This window comes from Tursiops truncatus, chromosome 20 (genome assembly GCF_011762595.2).
Source record: "Tursiops truncatus isolate mTurTru1 chromosome 20, mTurTru1.mat.Y, whole genome shotgun sequence".
In the NCBI taxonomy this organism is placed as follows: domain Eukaryota; kingdom Metazoa; phylum Chordata; class Mammalia; order Artiodactyla; family Delphinidae; genus Tursiops; species Tursiops truncatus.
The window spans coordinates 37,712,044-37,731,402 of record NC_047053.1 but is presented as its reverse complement, the minus strand read 5'-3'; the positions used below and the strand labels follow the sequence as shown (position 1 = coordinate 37,731,402).

The following is a 19,359-nucleotide window of genomic DNA, read 5'->3' as shown; positions in this document are numbered from 1 at the left end:
AACAATGTCCCTTCGACCTCAGTGTGAAGAAAAATTCTGTTTTTGAAAAAAATTATGTGGTCACTTCCCCTTTCCTCTCCCTATAGTCAAGTGCGTGCTTGACCTCTATAAAGTGGGAAGGATGTTGGGAAAAGATGTTGACTCTGTGTACTAACATCTTTGAGTTAATTTTACTCTTATTGTGTCTCCCCAACCCCAACCCCTTAGCACTGATACATTATATACGTAGTTTTGTAAGCTGTTTCAGATCCTATTTGGAGGAGGGCAAGGTAGCAGAAAATAAACACACATAAATAGAGTGTGTAGTATTTTGTGAGTGGTGGCAAATAAACCAAGCAGTTCCCAGAAGGGAAAACAAAGTGAGAGAATTGCTTCCAAAAATGAAAACGTTGAGCTGATGAAAGTGCCAAAATACTCTGGAACTGTCTCAGAAGTTTCTGAAAACTTGGACCAAGAACTTTTATTATGTGAAATGAAAAACTGAAGAAGTAAAACATAATACATCGAATGAAGTGAATTCTCATCGACGGCACTCATGGCTATCATCCCTGAATCTAGACCCAAAGTTCCAGATTTTGCTCAATTTAAGACAAACCTCTTTTAACTTATACTTGAAAGGAATCAATTCAGATCCTCCCTCCCGCCATGTGATGTTACTCTCCCATCCATTATCCTTCCAAAATAGACATTCTGAGACAATTTACAGTCGCACCGTTTCCATCCTATCGGGGTTCTTGGCTTTGACATTCAAAAGGAGGCTGGAGGCGCGGTAGGTACCTCCGGCGCTCCGCGGTGAGCGTCCTTTAAAGCCGCCGCCAGCCAGCGCCGCTGTAACCCCGCGCACCGGCCGGTCGCCGGCTCCTGTCCCTTTCAATCTGCGCCGAAGCGGCGGCCGGATCCCGGGGACTCCCCGCGCTGGGAATCTCCCGCCAGCTGCGCGCTGCGTCCCGGCGACTGCAGGAGCACGTGGAGAGGCCGGGTAGCCAGACCGGCAGCTCCAGCCCAGCCCCGCGGCGAGATGGAAGGTGAGCCTCCAGCCCGCTTCTTTTCTAAAGGGTCTTTAAAATGCTCTACCGGTGCACACAGCAGAGAGAGTTTCTTCTGAATCTCGGTTTTGCTTCTATTTATTTCTTTTGTTAAAAGTAAATATGAGGCATTTCGGAGGGCAAAGCGTGTCGGTTCTCATACATCTCTCATTTGCTCCCCTTCCCCCACCCCCCAGCTTTGGACAGTGATAACTTCTCCACAATTTTATTTCTTAGGGGTTGTCAGGGATCACCTCTAAGTCTGCAGAGGAAGAGTACTTATGGGGTGTCCCTGAAATGGCAGCAAACCTGAGTTGGAATAACTAATCCTTTTGCATGATTTTTTCGTCCATGGTTTCACTGTCTATTGGAACTAGGCTAACCTGAGTAACTTCTTTAGAATGAAAGGTGACTTTTTTCTTCTAAGGGTAAAGGCTGTCATATGGGAAGGTAAATTTTACAGTGTTGGCGCTTGTGGTTCCCTTGGAACTCGATCTTCTAATGATAACTTCTTTACTCAAAGCAAAAATCAGGCTCACATTGTTTCATTTGAATTAATTTTGAAAGTCATAAAACTATCCTCGCTTCTTAAAAATTATTCACTATGTACCTCCTTGGGATAATTAAAATTTCACACTACTATTGTAAACTTTCCAGTGGTCTTTTCAACAAGTGTTTCTAAAACCTTGAAAATGGCAGACGCATCTCAAGTTGGGGGGAGGTGGTGACAGAAAATCAGAATTTGTGAGAAATGTATTCATTCTATTAATAAATGAGATACTGACACGTGATTAAAATGTTAACTTGATAAATATTACAAATAGCATGGACATTTTCTTCATAATAATCGAAGGCTCTCTTATTGCCAATGAACCTTGATCTTTGGCAGCTTTAGGTCTAGGGTGTATGAAGTTATTAAAACTTGACTGAATACTTTAGTACATGAGATAAATTTTGTTTCACAGTATAACTGAGTGCAATACTGTGGTCTTAAATCCTCAATTTGCACGTGGGTATGTTTATAATTTTTTAAAACTGGCTTGGCCCTTATGTACATTTTTTTTCCCTCTAAGTAGAATGCCAAATGATAAGTCAATGAACAGTATGTATGTAGAAAATTTTAAATGACCATTATTGAATAATACTTCGTGTTTTCTCTTATGCAAAACTCTCTCTGTTTTAAGTTTTTAAAAATTATCAAGGTTTAAAAATAACGCTGAAAAATTTGCACTTTGACTATTTGAAAAATGGTTTATGATGTGTAATTTTTAACCTGTAAAGATTTCATTGGCCAGAACAGGAAAAAAATTAGGTTGCTCTACAGTATGAAAAAATAATTTAAAAAATTCTCATGCTTTAATTATTACCAATGAATTGCTGAATTTGTTTTTGTGAAGTTATAGATCAATACTTTAACACTATTTTTTCCTAGTCTTAATCATTTCACTTCTCAAGAATAACATACAGAATACTGTAAGACAGTGGAAACTGGAATGTTTCTCTGTAAATGTTAAGACTTCCGAATTCATTTATTTAATGTGAAATAAAGAAATTATTAACTAAATAGCATAATTTAAGATATTAAAGCCCTAACAAAGGCTTTTAGATAAGTCTGAATAAGAAGGGAGTGAAAACTTGTGTAGAATTTGATTTGAAATGAACAGACTATAAATGGAAAGAGGTAGAATATAGAATTGGATCAGTGATAAGTTGTGAGTTTAGATGAGGAGATTATATTAATAGGTCCATACAGATAGATGTTATATGGTATGCTTAATGCAAAAACTTCAACACAAATCAAAAAATAAAATTAACAAAAAGGTTAGTGATGTGAATTTGGCTATTCTAACATCAGGTCCTTGAGGACCAGAGTATTTAATGTAGCAAAATATCTGGTTCATTATAGCCACCCAAGATTGGCTAATCTGGCTCATGTATTTGATACTTAAATAAAGTACTTTCATATTATCTTGATATTTTGGTCTTAATCTAGAATTTGACCTATTGTGTATACCTCTCATTTCTTGGCAATATAAGCAAGAATACTTTTATTTTATGGAATAAAATATGGAATTTTTATTCCATATTTTATTCCATATGGAATTTATATTCCATATATTTATGGAATACTTTTATTTTCTGCCTAATTTGGGGGTCAAATTAATATGCTATAGTTTATTGTGAAATGTGAGGCTATATAGTCAGTCATTCCTTCAGCATATAAAATCTTTTTTAAAAATTCATTCATTTTTTCATTCATTACCAGACATTTATTGAGAGTTTCTATGTGTGAAGATGTCAGATGAAATAAGCTTTTGAAATAGAAAGCTTGTCATGTAAAAATGAAAAGACAATGCATATAATAAATCAAAAACTATAATTTTTTTCTTTTCTCACAATTTGTGATCCTAAATATTTTCTATCCAGAGATTCTTTATGTTACTAAATTTTGTTATTTGTGCTGTAATAATATCCCTTCTGTCTGATATGGTTGAGAAATGGGTGGTTCACAAATAATGAATTTTACAGGTATTGGCATATTTCTCATTTAATATGTGACCTTTTATTTCAACAATATTGGATAGAAATCTTTCTAAGAGTATTTATTACACAGCCCCCTGCTTTGTAAACAAGGTCCACAAGAGAAAACTTTACCTTGGTGACCCAGGCTCACTATTTTGACCATCAGGTAATGTATTGTTCTATAGTATTTTCTCACGGGGTTTTGAACTGTGTAGAGCTGAATGCCCCTACACTAAATATTCCCAGGTTATTGTGTAACTTTTGTTTCCTTCTTGATGTCAGCTTCTCACCACATGACTTTCGTGGTAGCCATTTTTCATTTCTGGGTTTCTTTCTATGCTCTGGATGGTTGGGGTTTACAGAGATATAGCCTCCAGATGGTAGAGTTTACTAGCCCTGTATTATGAACATGTGAACGTTGAAATGGTAACATTCAAAGGAACAAAAGCCCCAGAAAGGCCATGGGGTCCACGTAGAACATAATTTTAGAAAATTCCCATTTGTGCTTCCTATAATCCAATATGCTGTTTCACACTTCCATGTCTTTGCTAAAAATTTCACCCCATTCTTTACCTAGTTATGCCTACTCATCTTTCGAGACTCTTCTGAGGCATCATCACTGTGAAGGACTTCCTTCTCATGACTTTCCCTGGTGGTCATTTTTTTGAAAAGTGGTCACCACTTCTGCTGGTGGTCATTCTACTCAGTCCTGTCACCTCCCTCCAGCTAGGCTAAGGACCTTTCCTTACTGTGCATACTTCTGCCAATTGTATTGAAATTATTTATTAATTTAAGTGTTTATTCCCTCACTGGTCTTTAAGCTTCTGAGGGCAGAAACTGTGTCTTATTTTTGTATGCTCAGTGCTAAGAACAGTTTCTGGTTCATAAAAGACCTTCAGAGTTTGTTGCATTCAGGTTTTAAAATGGTGCTGAAAAGTAATTTTCATGTTTATTGTGATGCCTTTTAGTTAATTAATTTTTGTGAGTAAGGGATTGGTGCTAGCAATTCTTTGTTAGAACTCAGAAAAATTTTAAAGTACTTAAGTGGTATAACAAAAAGAGAAAACTTAGAAAAAATGTTATTGGTTTTTAGGCTAGAATATCACTTAATGCTAAATCTTATCTTTACATCAGCCGGTTTCAGGATCACATATTAGTCCATTAAAATATGGATCAAATATGAGGGGAAACTTTCTTTCTCAATCAATAAGATATATAGATGGTGCTATAAAATTAGCATACACTTTTCCAGTGATACCTTTTTTAATACATTGTTATAAGCTTGTCATCAGTGTATAAATGTATATATTTACACTTACTTAGGACTAAAAGACTATTGGTAGATCTTTTATCAGACACCCAATATTAATAGGCTGCTGACTCAAGCTGTAGTTCTAGACCATGTATGGGAAGAGCTGAGTGATTAACACAGAAACCGGCCTGTAGTAAGTGCCCAAGAAATGCTTCTTGGGTATGCTAAATATTCATTAATTATTGTGAAAAGAGACTCTAAACATCACAAGGACATAGAGTATACTCTGCTATCAAGCCTTTTAAAAATACAACTCTCTCATTAACTGGTACATTCATAGTAATTAGAAATCATAAGGGTGACCCTAAGGCCTTCTGAATCACTTTTTAAAAAGGATGAAATGATGAAACAATAATCATATTTCTGTTATATGTGGATTATTTGAAAAGTGATCTATATATAACTCTATTAATTATTATTGCTATATAATCTATCAAAATATTTTAATCCCCAGTGATCCTGAATGAGATCATTTTTTCAGCCTTAATTGAAATCTGCTTTTTGCATCCAAAATTAAAGTTCTACACCAGAGTGGTATAGGGTAAATTGAATTAATTTGGAGTTGATACCATATTATATTGGATATGTGTCCCATCTAGGAAATATAAATACTAAGTGTTTAATAAGGGATATGAAACAGAATAAAAGCATTTTTGGAGCAGTACTTTTTACTCATTGTCAAAAATTCAAAATCAGCTTACCTGGCAGCATATCACAAATTGTATTTATTAACAAGTGTTCTTAGAGATAACATTTTTGGCACATCAGGTTATTTGTAGGTTTATAAAAGAAACTTTTGTAAAATAAGAGAAATGGAAAACATTTCAATAGCATCACTGATGAAATAGCACGTAACAGTATTTTCTACTCTTAACTCTTAATTATCTAAGGATTATTTATCTACATTTCTTGCTTATTTTGGTCATTAGTACACCTGTAACCCCATCTAGACTGTGAAGTTCCAAAGTGTAGGGATCTTTTTATCACCAGTGATAACTAGTACCCAGCCTGGTCCCTAGCACATAGTAGGACTGTAGTCATATTTATTGAATAAATTAATGAATGCCTGTGTGTTTGGTCATTTGACTATTTATTTGTTCAGCTTTTATGGTAAAGATAGTGAAGAAAATAGTGACATGGAACCTAGTTAATTTTGCTGGTTAATTCGTCAGAGGTGCTGTTAAAGGTTTGATAGAAGAGTTTGGAATGTTGGATAAATCCCACAGGATGAACACTGTTATCTTTTTCTAATCCAATATTGGCTCTACTCTGGGCAAAATGATGTAGTGAAATCTAACTTTTGGGTTTGTTTAAAAATGTTGCTACATTCTTTGCAGTGTTACAGTGGAGCACTGCAATTCCTACAGTAAACTATTTCTTCACAACAAATGTGTTGCTTCTTAAAGTTGAGCATAACCTATTTTACTTAACTGGAGTTCTGTATCACAGCACTATCAGTTTATTTGCAAAGTATTATCTATTTGAGAGACTATTGACATAACAGAATATTTGGCACATCTGAACAATTTTACAAGGGCAAGTAAGCACAGGAAAAAATATACCAGTGCAGAGCCACAACCTTACTCATGTCACACTTATAAATTTTTAGTATTTTCAAAGCCTTGGTTAAAAAGTTTTATTTTTAGGTCAGAATATAAACTTTTTAAATTTTTTTTTTTTTGCGGTACGCGGGCCTCTCACTGTTGTGGCCTCTCCCGTTGCGGAGCACAGGCTCCGGACGCGCAGGCTCAGCGGCCATGGCTCACGGGCCTAGCCGCTCCGTGGCATGTGGGATCTTCCCGGACCGGTGCATTAATATTTGCACTGATACGTAATGCGTAAATGATACGCATGAAAGTCAAATGTAATTTAAATCAAGCCCCTGATGAACATTTGTGGTGCTATCTACACTGTATACAAGCATATAATCAACTATTAATGAGCATTAACAAATGGTTCTTTAATTACAGAAATAAAGGCAGATGATGGGAAAAATGATTAGTTGTTAAATATTAGAAAAATTAGTTTTTCAGACTGTAGCTATTATATTTTACATCAGCTATGATACAACTCCACGTCTATAAAAAATATTTATAGGTTGGTGAGCATGATCTTTTTTTCCTGTCCACAGAGTCTATTTTTTTCCTGTGCATATTTGCTCATGTAAAATTATTTAGGTAAGAATATCACTAGAGAGACACAAGAGGGAAGAGATATGGGAACATATGTATATGTATAACTGATTCACTTTGTTATAAAGCAGAAACTAACACACCATTGTAAAGCAATTATACCCCAATAAAGATGTTAAAAAAAAAAAAAAAGAATATTGCTAGAGAGACCACTGCTAGGTCTACCTAGCTGTTGGCCCTTTCCTTCCTTTGCCTCAGATCAGTACCTGGCAGCCTTTTAGGAAGCTGTTCCTCATTCTAGGTTGGAATCTCTCTCTTTTCTGAAACTTAATAATATTTTATGTCATCTAATGACTGCTAGAACCTAACTGCATTTTATGTACAAACATAAAATATTCTTGCATGGTTTTAATACAATCTAAATTATTTAAGAATGCAACTACTATATAAATTAAGAGAAGCTGATTCTTTCTTTAGTTCGGAGCCGAGACTTTTGCCATTATTGATGCTGCCTGTATCTTGCATTTTTTGTCTCTTGCATTCATGATGATTCTATAAACATATCTGACCACCTTCTTATTATGTCTTCTAGAATAATTGTTCTGGTACATTTACATATTAAAATACAGATTATTTTATTATCATTTATTTCACCTTTATGTTACAGTTAGGGCTTTATTTTTAGAAAACTTGGATAGGTTATATTTAATTTACGATAGTAAAGAGGTATTATAAAGTATTTTTTCTAAAAGAGAGGGCACTTGGTCTTGGTAAGGCTGAGAACTACTCTAAGTTTATTATACTACGAGAGCCAGCCACAGCCTGAATAAGATAATGTGTACGAAAATCACCTTGTATCTACTAGACACAAAGTTAGGGTCTGTTTAATTCATAACTTATTTACAAGGATCCTTTAGACCCTTGCTAATCTATAAGTATGGGCTATGGACCAGCAGCATTGGCAACATCTGGAACATGTTACAAATGCAGAATCTCAGGCCAGACTTGCTGAATCAGAATCTGCATTTTAACAAGATTCCTAGGGCATTCTTGTGCACACTGAAGTCTGATAAGCATTGCCCACAGTTTGAAAAGTATTAGTGAAACTTATTATCATTCTCATAGCACATGTTGGATTAGTAGTGCATCATCTTTATATATGTATTTAGAATACATTTTTTATTGTTTAAATGCTGGTTTTAAAAGATAGCTGAGCAATGAAGTTTTAGAACATTCAATTTTGACTTACCTTGTAATACAACATTTATAACACAATATAATTCAAAAGCCAGAAATCTTTATTCATTCATTCCTCATTCAAAAATATTTATTGAATGCCTGTTATGTGTCATGTATGCAAAATACTGGCAATACAATGGTGAACAAGACAGCAGTGCTTTTGCCCTCATGGAATTTACAGTCAGTTGAAGAAGGTAGGTTCCCAAACAAATAAATCTCCAATGAAATAATTAAAATTATTTGAAGTGCTATGAAGGAAATTAAAAAGTGCTAAAATGGAGAATAATGGTTGGTGCAGGGTTGGTGAACCTCTCCTCTGAATAAAAGGTCTGGCTAGAGATAGAAATTTGGTTATCCTCAGCCCATAGATGATGTTTAGTGCCATGGGAATGATTAGGATCACCTAAAGAGAGAATGTATTGTGAAAAGGGGGCTCGGGTTTGAGCCCTGAGAAGCATCTTACTTAGGTGGTCAGACAGAGGAGGAGGGGCTAGCATGAGAGGAACAGCATAGCAAGACCGGTGAAAAAGCAGCAGAGTGTGGTGTAACAGAAATTCAGGAGAGGAGTGTGTTTCATGAAGGAGTGGGTGGTTAGCTATGTTGAATGTTGCTGGAAAATCAAGTAAGGTGAGGACAAAAAGTGGGGGTTGGTTTTGGCAACATAAAACTTGCTAGTGACCTTAACAAAAGTGTTTTTTTGTGTAGTTGTGGGGATGGAAACCTAATTGAAAGTGGGAATGGGAATAGAGGAAGTAGAAACATTGTTACAGACCATTTCCCCAGAAGTTTAGCTAGAAAGTAAAGCGGAGAAATAAGTGGGGCTGTTGCTGGAGAGAAATGTGGATGTGGATCGAGAGATTTTGTTTGTTTGTTTTTGTTTTCCAAAGATGAATGGCACAAACTATCTGTAGCCTAAGTTTAGTGGAAAAAAAAAATCAAAGATCAAAATTGAAACATCTTTTTTTAAATAAATAAATAAATTTATTTATTTATTTTTGGCTGTGTTGGGTCCTTGTTGCCTCACGTGGGCTTTCTCTAGTTGCGGCGAGCGGGGGCTACTCTTCATTGCGGTGCACGGGCTTCTCATTGCGGTGTCTTCTCTTGTTGCAGAGCGTGGGCTCTAGGTGCACAGGCTTCAGTAGTTGTGGCACGTGGGCTCAGTAGTTGTGGCTTGCGGGCTCTAGATCACAGTCTCAGTAGTTGTGGCGCACGGGCTTAGTTACTCCGCGGCATGTGAGATCTTTCCAGACCAGGGCTCGAACCCGTGTCTCCTGCATTGGCAGGCAAATTCTTAACCACTGCGCCACCAGGGAAGTTCTGAAACAGATCTTGAAATCTCAATTATCAGGAAAATTTGATTGAAGAATTATCTATCACTGAGAATATCTTCATATTTATTTGGTACATAACATGTAAATAAATTTCCTGTCAGAATTTTTATATGGCACCCATTCAGTGGATGGTTGGTATAGATATACGGTATAAAGACGCTATAGAAGACTCATGAGAAACCCTTGAAATTCAGACTTTTTTTTTAAAGTGGGAAGATACTGCTATAATTGCATTTCTAAGGTTTGGGATTTTTTTTTTTTTTTTTTCTCCGTGCTGTGTGGCTTGCAGGATCTTAGTTCCCCGATCAGGGATTGAACCCCGGGCGTCAGCAGTGAAAGCACCGAGTCCTAACCACTGGACTACCAAGGAACTCCCCTGGGATTTTAGATATTTGAAAATGTTTGCGTTCAATAGATATTTTTAAATTAAGGAGTAACATACGATGAAGTATACCTTTCTTACATATATAGGTTGATTAATTTTTACCTATATATATTTTTACCTATACTCCTTCTAGGTCAAGATATGAAACATTTTGCACCAGAAACTAACACAGCATTGTGAATCAACTGTACTCCAATAAAATAAATTTTTTAAAAAGCTATGGAACTTTTGCATCACCCCAGAAGATTCCCTTGTGCCCATTTATAAAACCTCCCTTGGGCTTCCCTGGTGGCGCAGTGGTTGGGAGTCCGCCTGCCGATGCAGGTTCGTACCCCGGTCCGGGAGGATCCCACGTGCCGGAGAGCAGCTGGGCCCGTGGGCCATGGCCGCTGGGCCTGCGCATCTGGAGCCTGTGCTCCGCAGCGGGAGAAGCCACAGCAGTGAGAAACCTGCGTACCACACACACATAAAAAAAACAAAAAAACCTCCATTTTCCCCAAGTAAAACACTATTCACACTAATGTCGTCATAGATCAGTTTTCCTGTTCTTGAATTCCATATAAATCATACAGTAGGTACTTTTTTGGTGTCCGGCTTCTTTTGCTCAAGATACCTTTGAGATCCATCCATATTGTTACATTTATTAGTAGTTCATTCTCTTTTATTATTGAATAGTATGAATATACCACAATTTGTTTATACATAGTACTGTTGATGGCCATTCGACTGTTTCCAGTGTTTGTCTATATGATGAACACTCTTATACATGCCTTTTGGTGGACATATACATTCATTTCTCTTGGATGTGTATCTAGGACTAGCATTTCTGGGTCATAGGGTAGGTGTGTATTTAGCTTTGATACATACTGCCAAACAGTTTCCAAAGTGGTTAGAGACAGTTTACCCCTCCACTGGCACTGTCTGAGAGTTCCAGTTGTTCCACATCTTGTCAACACTTGCTATTGTCAGTCTTTTTAATTTTAGCCATTCTGGTGGTATTTCATTGTTTTAATTTGTAGTTTCCTGGTGAATAATGATGTTGAGTACCTCTTCGTATGTTTATTGGCTATTTAGATATTCTCTTTCCTGAAGTGCTGTAAGTCTTCTGTACATTTTTTAAAAAGTTGGATTGTTTGTATTTTTCATACTGATTTTGTGGGCATTTTTTAAAAATTTTAGAAACGTAGACTTTATCAGATGTGTATTGCAGATATTTTCTCTGAGTCTGTAACTTGCTTATTTATTTACTCAATCTATTTGATAAATAGAATTCTTGATTTTTTTTTTTTTTTTGCGGTACACGGGTCTCTCACTGCTGTGGCTTCTCCCGTTGCGGAGCACAGGCTCTGGACACGCAGGCTCAGCGGCCATGGCTCATGGGCCCAGCCACTCCGCACACGTGGGATCTTCCCAGACCGGGGCACGAACCCGCGTCCCCTGCATCGGCAGGCGGACTCTCAACCACTGTGCCACCAGGGAAGCCCAGAATCCTTGATTTTAATGAAGACTAACTTATCACTTTTTTTTCTTTTGGGATTAAGTGTACCTTATGTCCTGCTTAAGAAATCTTTGCCTATCCAAAGCCATGAAAATATTCTCTTGTATTTTCCTCTAGAAATTTGATTGTTTTAAGTTTCACATTTAAGTCTATTACCCACTTCAAATTGATGATGCTTGACATCATAAGAACATCATAACTGTTTTTGACATCAGTTATTTTTTATCAGAAACTAGGCATTTTACAGTTACAAAATGAAAATCTTACTTGGAATATGTTGGGTTCAACCACTTGTGCACAGTTTTTCAAAGTATCAATGACATGAAATGCCCATTCTTCCTTTTCTCTCTACATGTTCATTTGCTGGCATGTGATATTCATGCTAAAATATAAATATACTTATTTTTCTACAACTTTAGAGTAACTGACCTTTCAAGGAAAATAACACTAGATATTGAATTTGCTGTTTTAGACCTGTGCCCCACAGTCTATAATTTCTTCACTAGAATTTAATCTAGGGAAAAAATGGAATATTTTGTAAAAAAGGGTAAGGTAGGAAGTATTGAAATGGTAACGTGGGCTGTATTTGATTTGATGTTCTTAAACAAGTAGTCTTGATGTTTCTTAACCTTTACCTTAATCCAAGAAGGAAGGGAAGGAAGTATTTCATGGCTGGAGAGACTACTCTCATTTTAAGGCATGCCCCCCTTTTTCTTTTTCTTTTTAAAATTATTTATTTATTTAGCCCCCCTTTTTAATATCTTCCTTTCCTCTCAGTCATAGTCACTTGAGGTGTTTGAAATTAATTGGGTCTAAAATTTCTTCTAGTTCTTTCTTCTAAGATTTATAATCTGTATAGGAAAGCACCTTAAAACATTATTTAAATTCTTTGAAACAAAGGTGAAACTCAAGAAAGGAATCCTGCTTCTCTTCATAATGTGCCACTGACATTGTACCTTTGGACATTTACATGATTTTATATTTTTTTTCATTCTTTGTGTCTTAAATTTCGTTTGTAAAATGGGGAGAATAATAAATGCCATTGCACGTGTTTATCTTCCAGAGATGCTATGAGATAATACGAAATCTCATTTGCACTCCTGGGCTAAGTGCTTGATGCCACATTTTTGGAGGACCACAGGCAAACAAAACCGGGTTCAGAAGAAAGCTGTCACCATGGTTAGGGAACTGAGTGGTAGCATTTGTGTAATAACTTATTCTGGATGTTCCCAGAAAGCTGAACTAGGACCTGAAATGGACAGTTTAAGAAATTTGAGTTTCACTACATTTAAGGAGGAACTTTTTAAACCATTAGAGTTTTTCTGAAATGGAAAGGTATAACTTCTGTACACTTGGAAGTGTCTAAGCAGAGACTTTACAACCCAAATAGGGAGATATTGGAGGAAATTCAAGTATCAAATGGCAGGGAAAGGAGAGGTAAGGTAGTTAAGATACCTACTCCAATTCTAATATTCTAATTTCATTGGTTATAGGGATCATTTTTTTAAATTATTATACAGAACTGTTCTTGTGACGGTAAGATTCCAGGTATGATTGTATGTGGTAGTAATAAAGGGAACTCATGAAGGATCTTTCAGAAATAGTAGCTAACACTTCTGTGCCACATTTGTCGTCCTGAATGTGAATGTTTCAATTATGAATACATTTTTGTAGTCAGCGACTCAGTTTCCAAAGCTTTTTATTAAAAAGTAAAAGTGGACATTTTAGATTTTAAAAAGAGGTATGGGGAGAGAGGAATCAGTTTATTGTTATGAAGGTAAAGGAGAATGTCAACGTTCAGAGACGGCTTTCTGGCAGCTGTCAGGCACCAGTGCTGCTGACAGCTGGCAAACTCAGTACATGATTCTTTCTGAGATTGACATTTTGCTCTCCTTTAGCATCTACACTTCCTACTGGGAAAACAGACCCACAAGTGGAAATCTGATCTCTGAAATTAAGAGTAGAATTGTATTAGCTGGTATTCTTAATTGAACGATGATTTCTTAAAGTATCAAAATAAAGACAAGTTTATAACCATTTGAATTAAAAATATGGTTGCCAATTTTGTTGCTAATGTAAATATTTGATTTTGTTGGTAGATAACATATTATTCACATGTGAATTTTGACAAAATCTCAATTAACCAGACTCCTGCCATTTCCAAGTTTAAATTTTGTTCGTAATCTACCCCTTTTCATTTTGCAACACATAAAATACTAGAATCTCAGAGAAAAATCTTGGTATCTTTTAAAAAGAATTCTAACTAGTGAATTTTTTAAAATAGCATCTTTGTTGAGGGAAAGAGAATCTGAAGGAATAAAAACAAATTTGTAATTGTCATCTCTCAGTAAGCATGTGATGAGATTGTTTTCAATTCTGGAAGAAAACAATTTGAGATTGCTAGTAAAGCTTTGAATTTATAGAGTGCTTGGGATACAACAAAAGAAATAACCTTTAACTTTTACAGTCTAATATATTTGTGAACTGTGTCAGTAAGAGACTAGTTATACCTTTCACAAGATTTGTTATTTAAGAGGTAAAGTGTCAGTGGAAAACACTAATGATTTAATTAAACCAAAAATATATCAGGAGTTAGTTATTTAGTTACGGGAAGAGCAGGGGGGCAATTGATATGAAAGAGTGTTAACTAGGGTTTTCTGCTTGATTGTAATGTTGGCTTTTAAATGAGGTAAGAAAAATGATTTTACCTAATGATATCAAAAAATCCCAATGTATATGCTGAGTTTATATTTGTACACATACAAAGGTACATTTTAAAATATTTTATCTGGATGTTTGGCATCATGTGGGGTTATTTTTTAACCCTCTGAAAAGTCACATTAATTTTTTAATCAGTGAAATTTGTACAATGCTTCGTATGAAGGGTGCTGTTTAGATCCTTTATCTTTTTGATTACTGCATTAATGGAAAATGCTTTTGCCTGAAATTCCAATTGCAGGAGTTTTGGAAATATTGATAGAAGATGGTCATTGTTAAGCTGTTTCCTAGTATAATATCTTTAGAATTTTGGTTGATATTTAGTTTTTATACATGGTTTGATCTACTTGTTTTTTCCTGACCCAGAGTTTTAATGTTTGTTTTAAATAAATAGCTTTGCAGTGAGTGGTACCCCAAGCAGCAATGAGATATTCTAAAATCTAGAGCTGTGCTATTTAGTAGAACTTTCTACAGTGATGGAAATATTCTTTATCTGTGCTGTCCAATATGAAAGCCCCTAGCTACGTGTTCTGTTGAGTACTTAAAATATGGTTGGGGGGACTTCCCTAGTGGCGCAGTGGTTAAGAATCCGCATGCCAATGCAGGGGAGCCGGGTTCGAGCCCTGGTACGGGAAGATCCCACATGCCGCAGAGCAACCAGGCCCATGAGCCACAACTACTGAGCCTGCGCCCTAGAGCATGCGAGCCACAACTACTGAGCTCGTGTGCCACAACTACTGAAGCCCGCACGCCTAGAGCCCGTGCTCTGCAAAAAGAGAAGCCACCACAATGAGAAGCCCACGCACTGCAAGGAAGAGTAGCCCCCGCTTGCTGCAACTAGAGAAAGCCCGTGCATAGCAATGAAGACCCAACGCAGCCAAAAATAAATAAGTAAAAGACTTGACCTTTAAAAAAGAAAAATCTTAAAAAAAAAATGTGGTTGGGTAACTGAGAAACTAAATTTTTAATTTTTATTAACTTAAATTTAAACTCAAATTGGCACATGTAGCTAGAGGCTATTATATTGGACAGTTCAGTATTAGTGCTAGTATTAATAGATTTAGAGCAGGTCTTGGTAAACTTTTTCTGTAAAGTACCAGATAGTGAATGTTTTAGGCTTTGCAAGTCATATAGTCTCTGTTACAAGTACTCAACTCTGCTGTTGGAATACAAAAGCAGTCATAGACAACGGGTAAATGAACGGATTTAGCTGTGTTCCAATAAAACTTTATTAACACTGAAATTTGAATTCCATCTAATTTTCAAGTCACATGAAACAGTATTCTTCTGATTTTTTTCAACCATTAAAAAATGTAAAAATCATTCTTAGTTCACAGGCCATACAAAAGCAGGTGATAAGCTATAGTTTGCAGAACCTTGACCTAGAGTGTTTATAAGTAGCAAGGATAGAGATATAAAAATTCATGTGTTAATTCAACAAATTTATTGAGTGGCTATCACAACTGGGCACTATTTTGAGAGCTGAAGATACAGCAAAATAGCAATAAAAATTACAGTCAACATCCATGTTTTCATGGAGTTTACATTCTGGTGGGGGGAGACAGATTTTAAAAATGAACAAATGTATGTCAGGTGGTGAAAATGAAATTTTTTAAAAATAAATTTGTTTGTTCATTTTTATTTTTGGTTGCCTTGGGTCTTCGTTGCTGCGCAGGGGCTTTCTCTAGGTGCAGTGAGTGGGGGCTACTCCTCATTGAAGTGCACGGGCTTCTCATTGTGGTGGCTTCTCCTGTTGCGGAGCACGGGCTCTAGGCGTGCGGGCTTCAGTAGTTGTGGCATGTGGGCTCAGTAGTTTTGGGTCACAGGCTCCAGAGCGCAGGCTCAGTAGCTGCGGAGCACGGGCTTAGTTGCTCCGCGGCATGTGGGATCTTCCTTGACCAGGCCTTGAACCCGTGTCCCCTGCACTGGCAGGTGGATTCCCAACGACTGCGCCATCAGGGAAGTCCGAAAATGAAATTTTATGAAGAAAAATAAAGAGAAAAGAAAGTGCCAATGGAGGATGACATTTTATTATAGGGTAGTTAGGTAAAGCTTGTTCAATAAGGTGACTTTTGAGCACACACCTGAATGAAGAAAGGAAGTGGGCCACGTGGCTATCTAAGGGAAGAACATTTTGGTCAGAGGGAAGAGTAAAAGCAAAGGTCCTGAGGCAGGAGCATGCTTTACCAATTCATGTAAAAGGAGAGATGTAGAAAATTGACAAGAATTGTATTTCAACAAAATTAACCCACTTTGGAATTCTTCCATCATTTGCATCAGATATGTATAAATATCAGTAAAGGGAACTATATTTCTATCAAAAGCAATATAGGGACCTTTCCTTCTTAGCTTTCTAGAGCATTCTTTTTGGAAAATAGTTTAAAACTATGTAGACTGCCAACACATTAAAAAAGACCCCAGTAGGCCCCATCATGGAAACTTTTTGAAGTCTTTTTTGGACTGAAGTATGAAGGAATTACAAAATGATCCATTAAAAACTGTAAAACTTTTGCTGCACTTAGAAATGTTTAACAGGTTTCTGGTCTTCAGATGGGAATTCCTTTACCATCTGTTCACTACTGGACTTCATATGTTTATAAAGACCTTTGAGTTCAAGGGGGAAATGCACTTCAGTCTATTTTGTCCTTGTCTTTTAAGTATTTTTTAGCACCTAAGAAGAACATCCATGTAGCCTGATTATAGATGGCTTTAATGTCTCCTTCAAGTTCTGAATACTCAGATAGTCAAATCTTTTTCTCTTGGAAACTGTACTCAGTTCCTTCTGGTGTTATTTACAGCACACAAAGGCTGCTTGAAAAAATATTGAGAGATATTTAAATGTCACTGTCAGAGTTTAAAAGGTTCAGGGGACCAGGACCTTTTTCCTTTAGGTCACCAAATCAAAAGCCATCTTGCTCTGTAGTAACTAAAAGGTGTTTTCACATGAAGGTTGTTCATGTGAAACTTTTGAGCTAGTTTTCTTTCTTTCTTTTTTTTTCTGTTCAGAATCCCTTTAGTGTGCAGTTAAAAGTTTCACAGTTAGCTTTAAAAAAAAAAAAACTTAAAAAAACCCACTATCAAACTTACAGAAAAGTTGCAACACTGTACAAAAAACTATTTTTTTCCGGAAATTTTGAGAGTAAGTTGCTGACATGAAGCTCTGTTACCCTTGAATACTTTAGTGTGTCTTCTACCTTCTCCCACATAACCACAAAACAACCATCAAAATCAGGAAATTAACATTGATCTATGACTAATATTTTAAAAATATATTTATTTATTTATTTGGCTGTGCCGGATCTTAGTTGTGGAATGGGGGATCTTCGTTGCTGGGTGCGGGATCTTTTAGTTGTGGCATGTGAAATCTTAGCTGCGGCATGTGGGATCTAGTTCCCTGACCAGGGACTGAACCTGGACCCCCTGCATTGGGAGCACGGAGTCTTAGCCGTTGGACTACCAGGGAAGTCCCCATGACTACCATTTAATCCTCAGACCCCATTCAGATTTCTCCAGTTACTTCTATAACGTCCTTTACTTCAGGAGGATTCAGCTCAGAATCATACATTGCATTTAGTTGCCACGTCTCTTCACTCTCCTTCAGTCTGGAATAGTTTCTTAGTCTGTCACGATCTTGACACTTTTGAGGATTACAAGCCAGTTATTTTGTAAATTACCCTCAGTTAGTTTGTTTTCTCACGTTTAGATTCATGTTGTGCATATTTGACAGGAATATCACAGAAGTGATGCTGTGGGGTTTTTTTATATATAAATTTATTTATTTATTTTAGGCTGTGTTGCGGCTTCGTTGCTGCACGCGGGCTTCGTTGTGGCGAGCAGGGGCAACTCTTCGTTGTGGTGCGCGGGCTTCTCATTGCGGTGGCTTTTCTTGTTGAGGAGCACGGGCTCTAGGCGTGCGGGCTCAGTAGTTGTGGCTCGCGGGCTGTAGAGCGCAGGCTCAGTAGTTGTGGTGCAGGGGCTTAGTTGCTCTGCAGCATGTGAGATCTTCCCGGACCAGGGCTTGAACCCGTGTCCCCTGCATTGGCAGGCAGATTCTTAACCACTGCACTACCAGGGAAGTATGATGCTGTGTTCTTTTCATTATCAGTGGGCACATAATTTTCATTTGTCCCACTACTGATGATGATCACTTTGCTCAGTTACAGTGGTGTCTACAGGGCTCTCCACTATATAGTTTCTCTTTTCATGTTTGTAATAATAAGTATTTTGAGGAGAAGCACTTTGAATCTATATAAATATTCCATTTGTTACTAGGCTTTCAACTTATTAACTTTCTTATTAATGTCAATATGGACTCATGAATTTCTGTTTTTTTTCAATGAGTTATAATCTAGTACTATCATAATAATTTTGATGCTCCCTTGTCTCAGATTTGGCGAGTGGAAACCCCTTCAGAATGATTTCTATATCCTTTTAACATATCCTCTTCGTTCTGTGAGCACTTCCTTGCTTTCTGGCACAACAAAATGTTCCAGTCTCACCTGTACTTTCCCTGCCCCAGGCTTGGAGTCAGCCATTTTTCCAAGGAATCTGGTTCCTTTAAGTTGAGAATGATATTTAGAAGTTAATATCTATATGCTAGAAGCTGTTGTGGTGTCACTGCTCCCAGGTGCTCTCAGTGGACAGGGCTAGAGACTATGTGTATGTATGCCATACATATACACACATTTACATCTATATTTTGTATCAATTGATATACAGTAGAAGCCATGTGTTCCTGCCAATACTTGCATTTCCAATATAGGACCACAGGTTTCCATATTTGTAACTCCCTTCTCTGACAGAGAAAACCTGGGTCTCATTATCTGTTATTATATTTTCCTTATTTGATCAATCCTCCTTTATATAACCAGTCATCCATCGCCACTGCCATCTCCTCTTCAGTGAAGATGCTTTCCTTGCCTCATTTGGGTTTTGACATTCTGTCCTACAGCCACTGATCTATGTGGACACTCTTTTCAGCTGTTGGTATCTGACATCCCAGTGCAAGGCTGCGCCTAATATGTGGATGCCCTCTTCACCCCACTCAAGTTTGGACACTTTGCACTGGACCGCATCCATGCACTCAAACTCTCCTCACTCCATTTGGGCTCCTTGGTGCCAGCCCCCACTGTCCCTGTGCAGGTACCTTGCTCACCCTGTTTACTCTCTGAAACCGGAGCACCCCCAGGCATAGAT

The 19,359-nt window shown here is 37.1% G+C and overlaps 1 protein-coding gene across 3 annotated transcripts in view; it reads left to right on the top strand.

The window, feature by feature from the left end:
- Positions 1-784: 784 nt before the first annotated feature.
- Positions 785-19,359, top strand: part of IKZF3 (IKAROS family zinc finger 3) — an 89,143-nt gene continuing 70,568 nt past the window's right edge. For all 3 annotated transcript variants that reach the window (XM_073797238.1, XM_073797239.1, XM_004311568.4), the window contains exon 1: positions 785-1,025. In XM_073797238.1, coding sequence (XP_073653339.1) covers positions 1,019-1,025 — 7 coding nt within the window. In that variant the 5' untranslated portion in view covers positions 785-1,018. The remainder of the gene's footprint in view (positions 1,026-19,359) is intronic.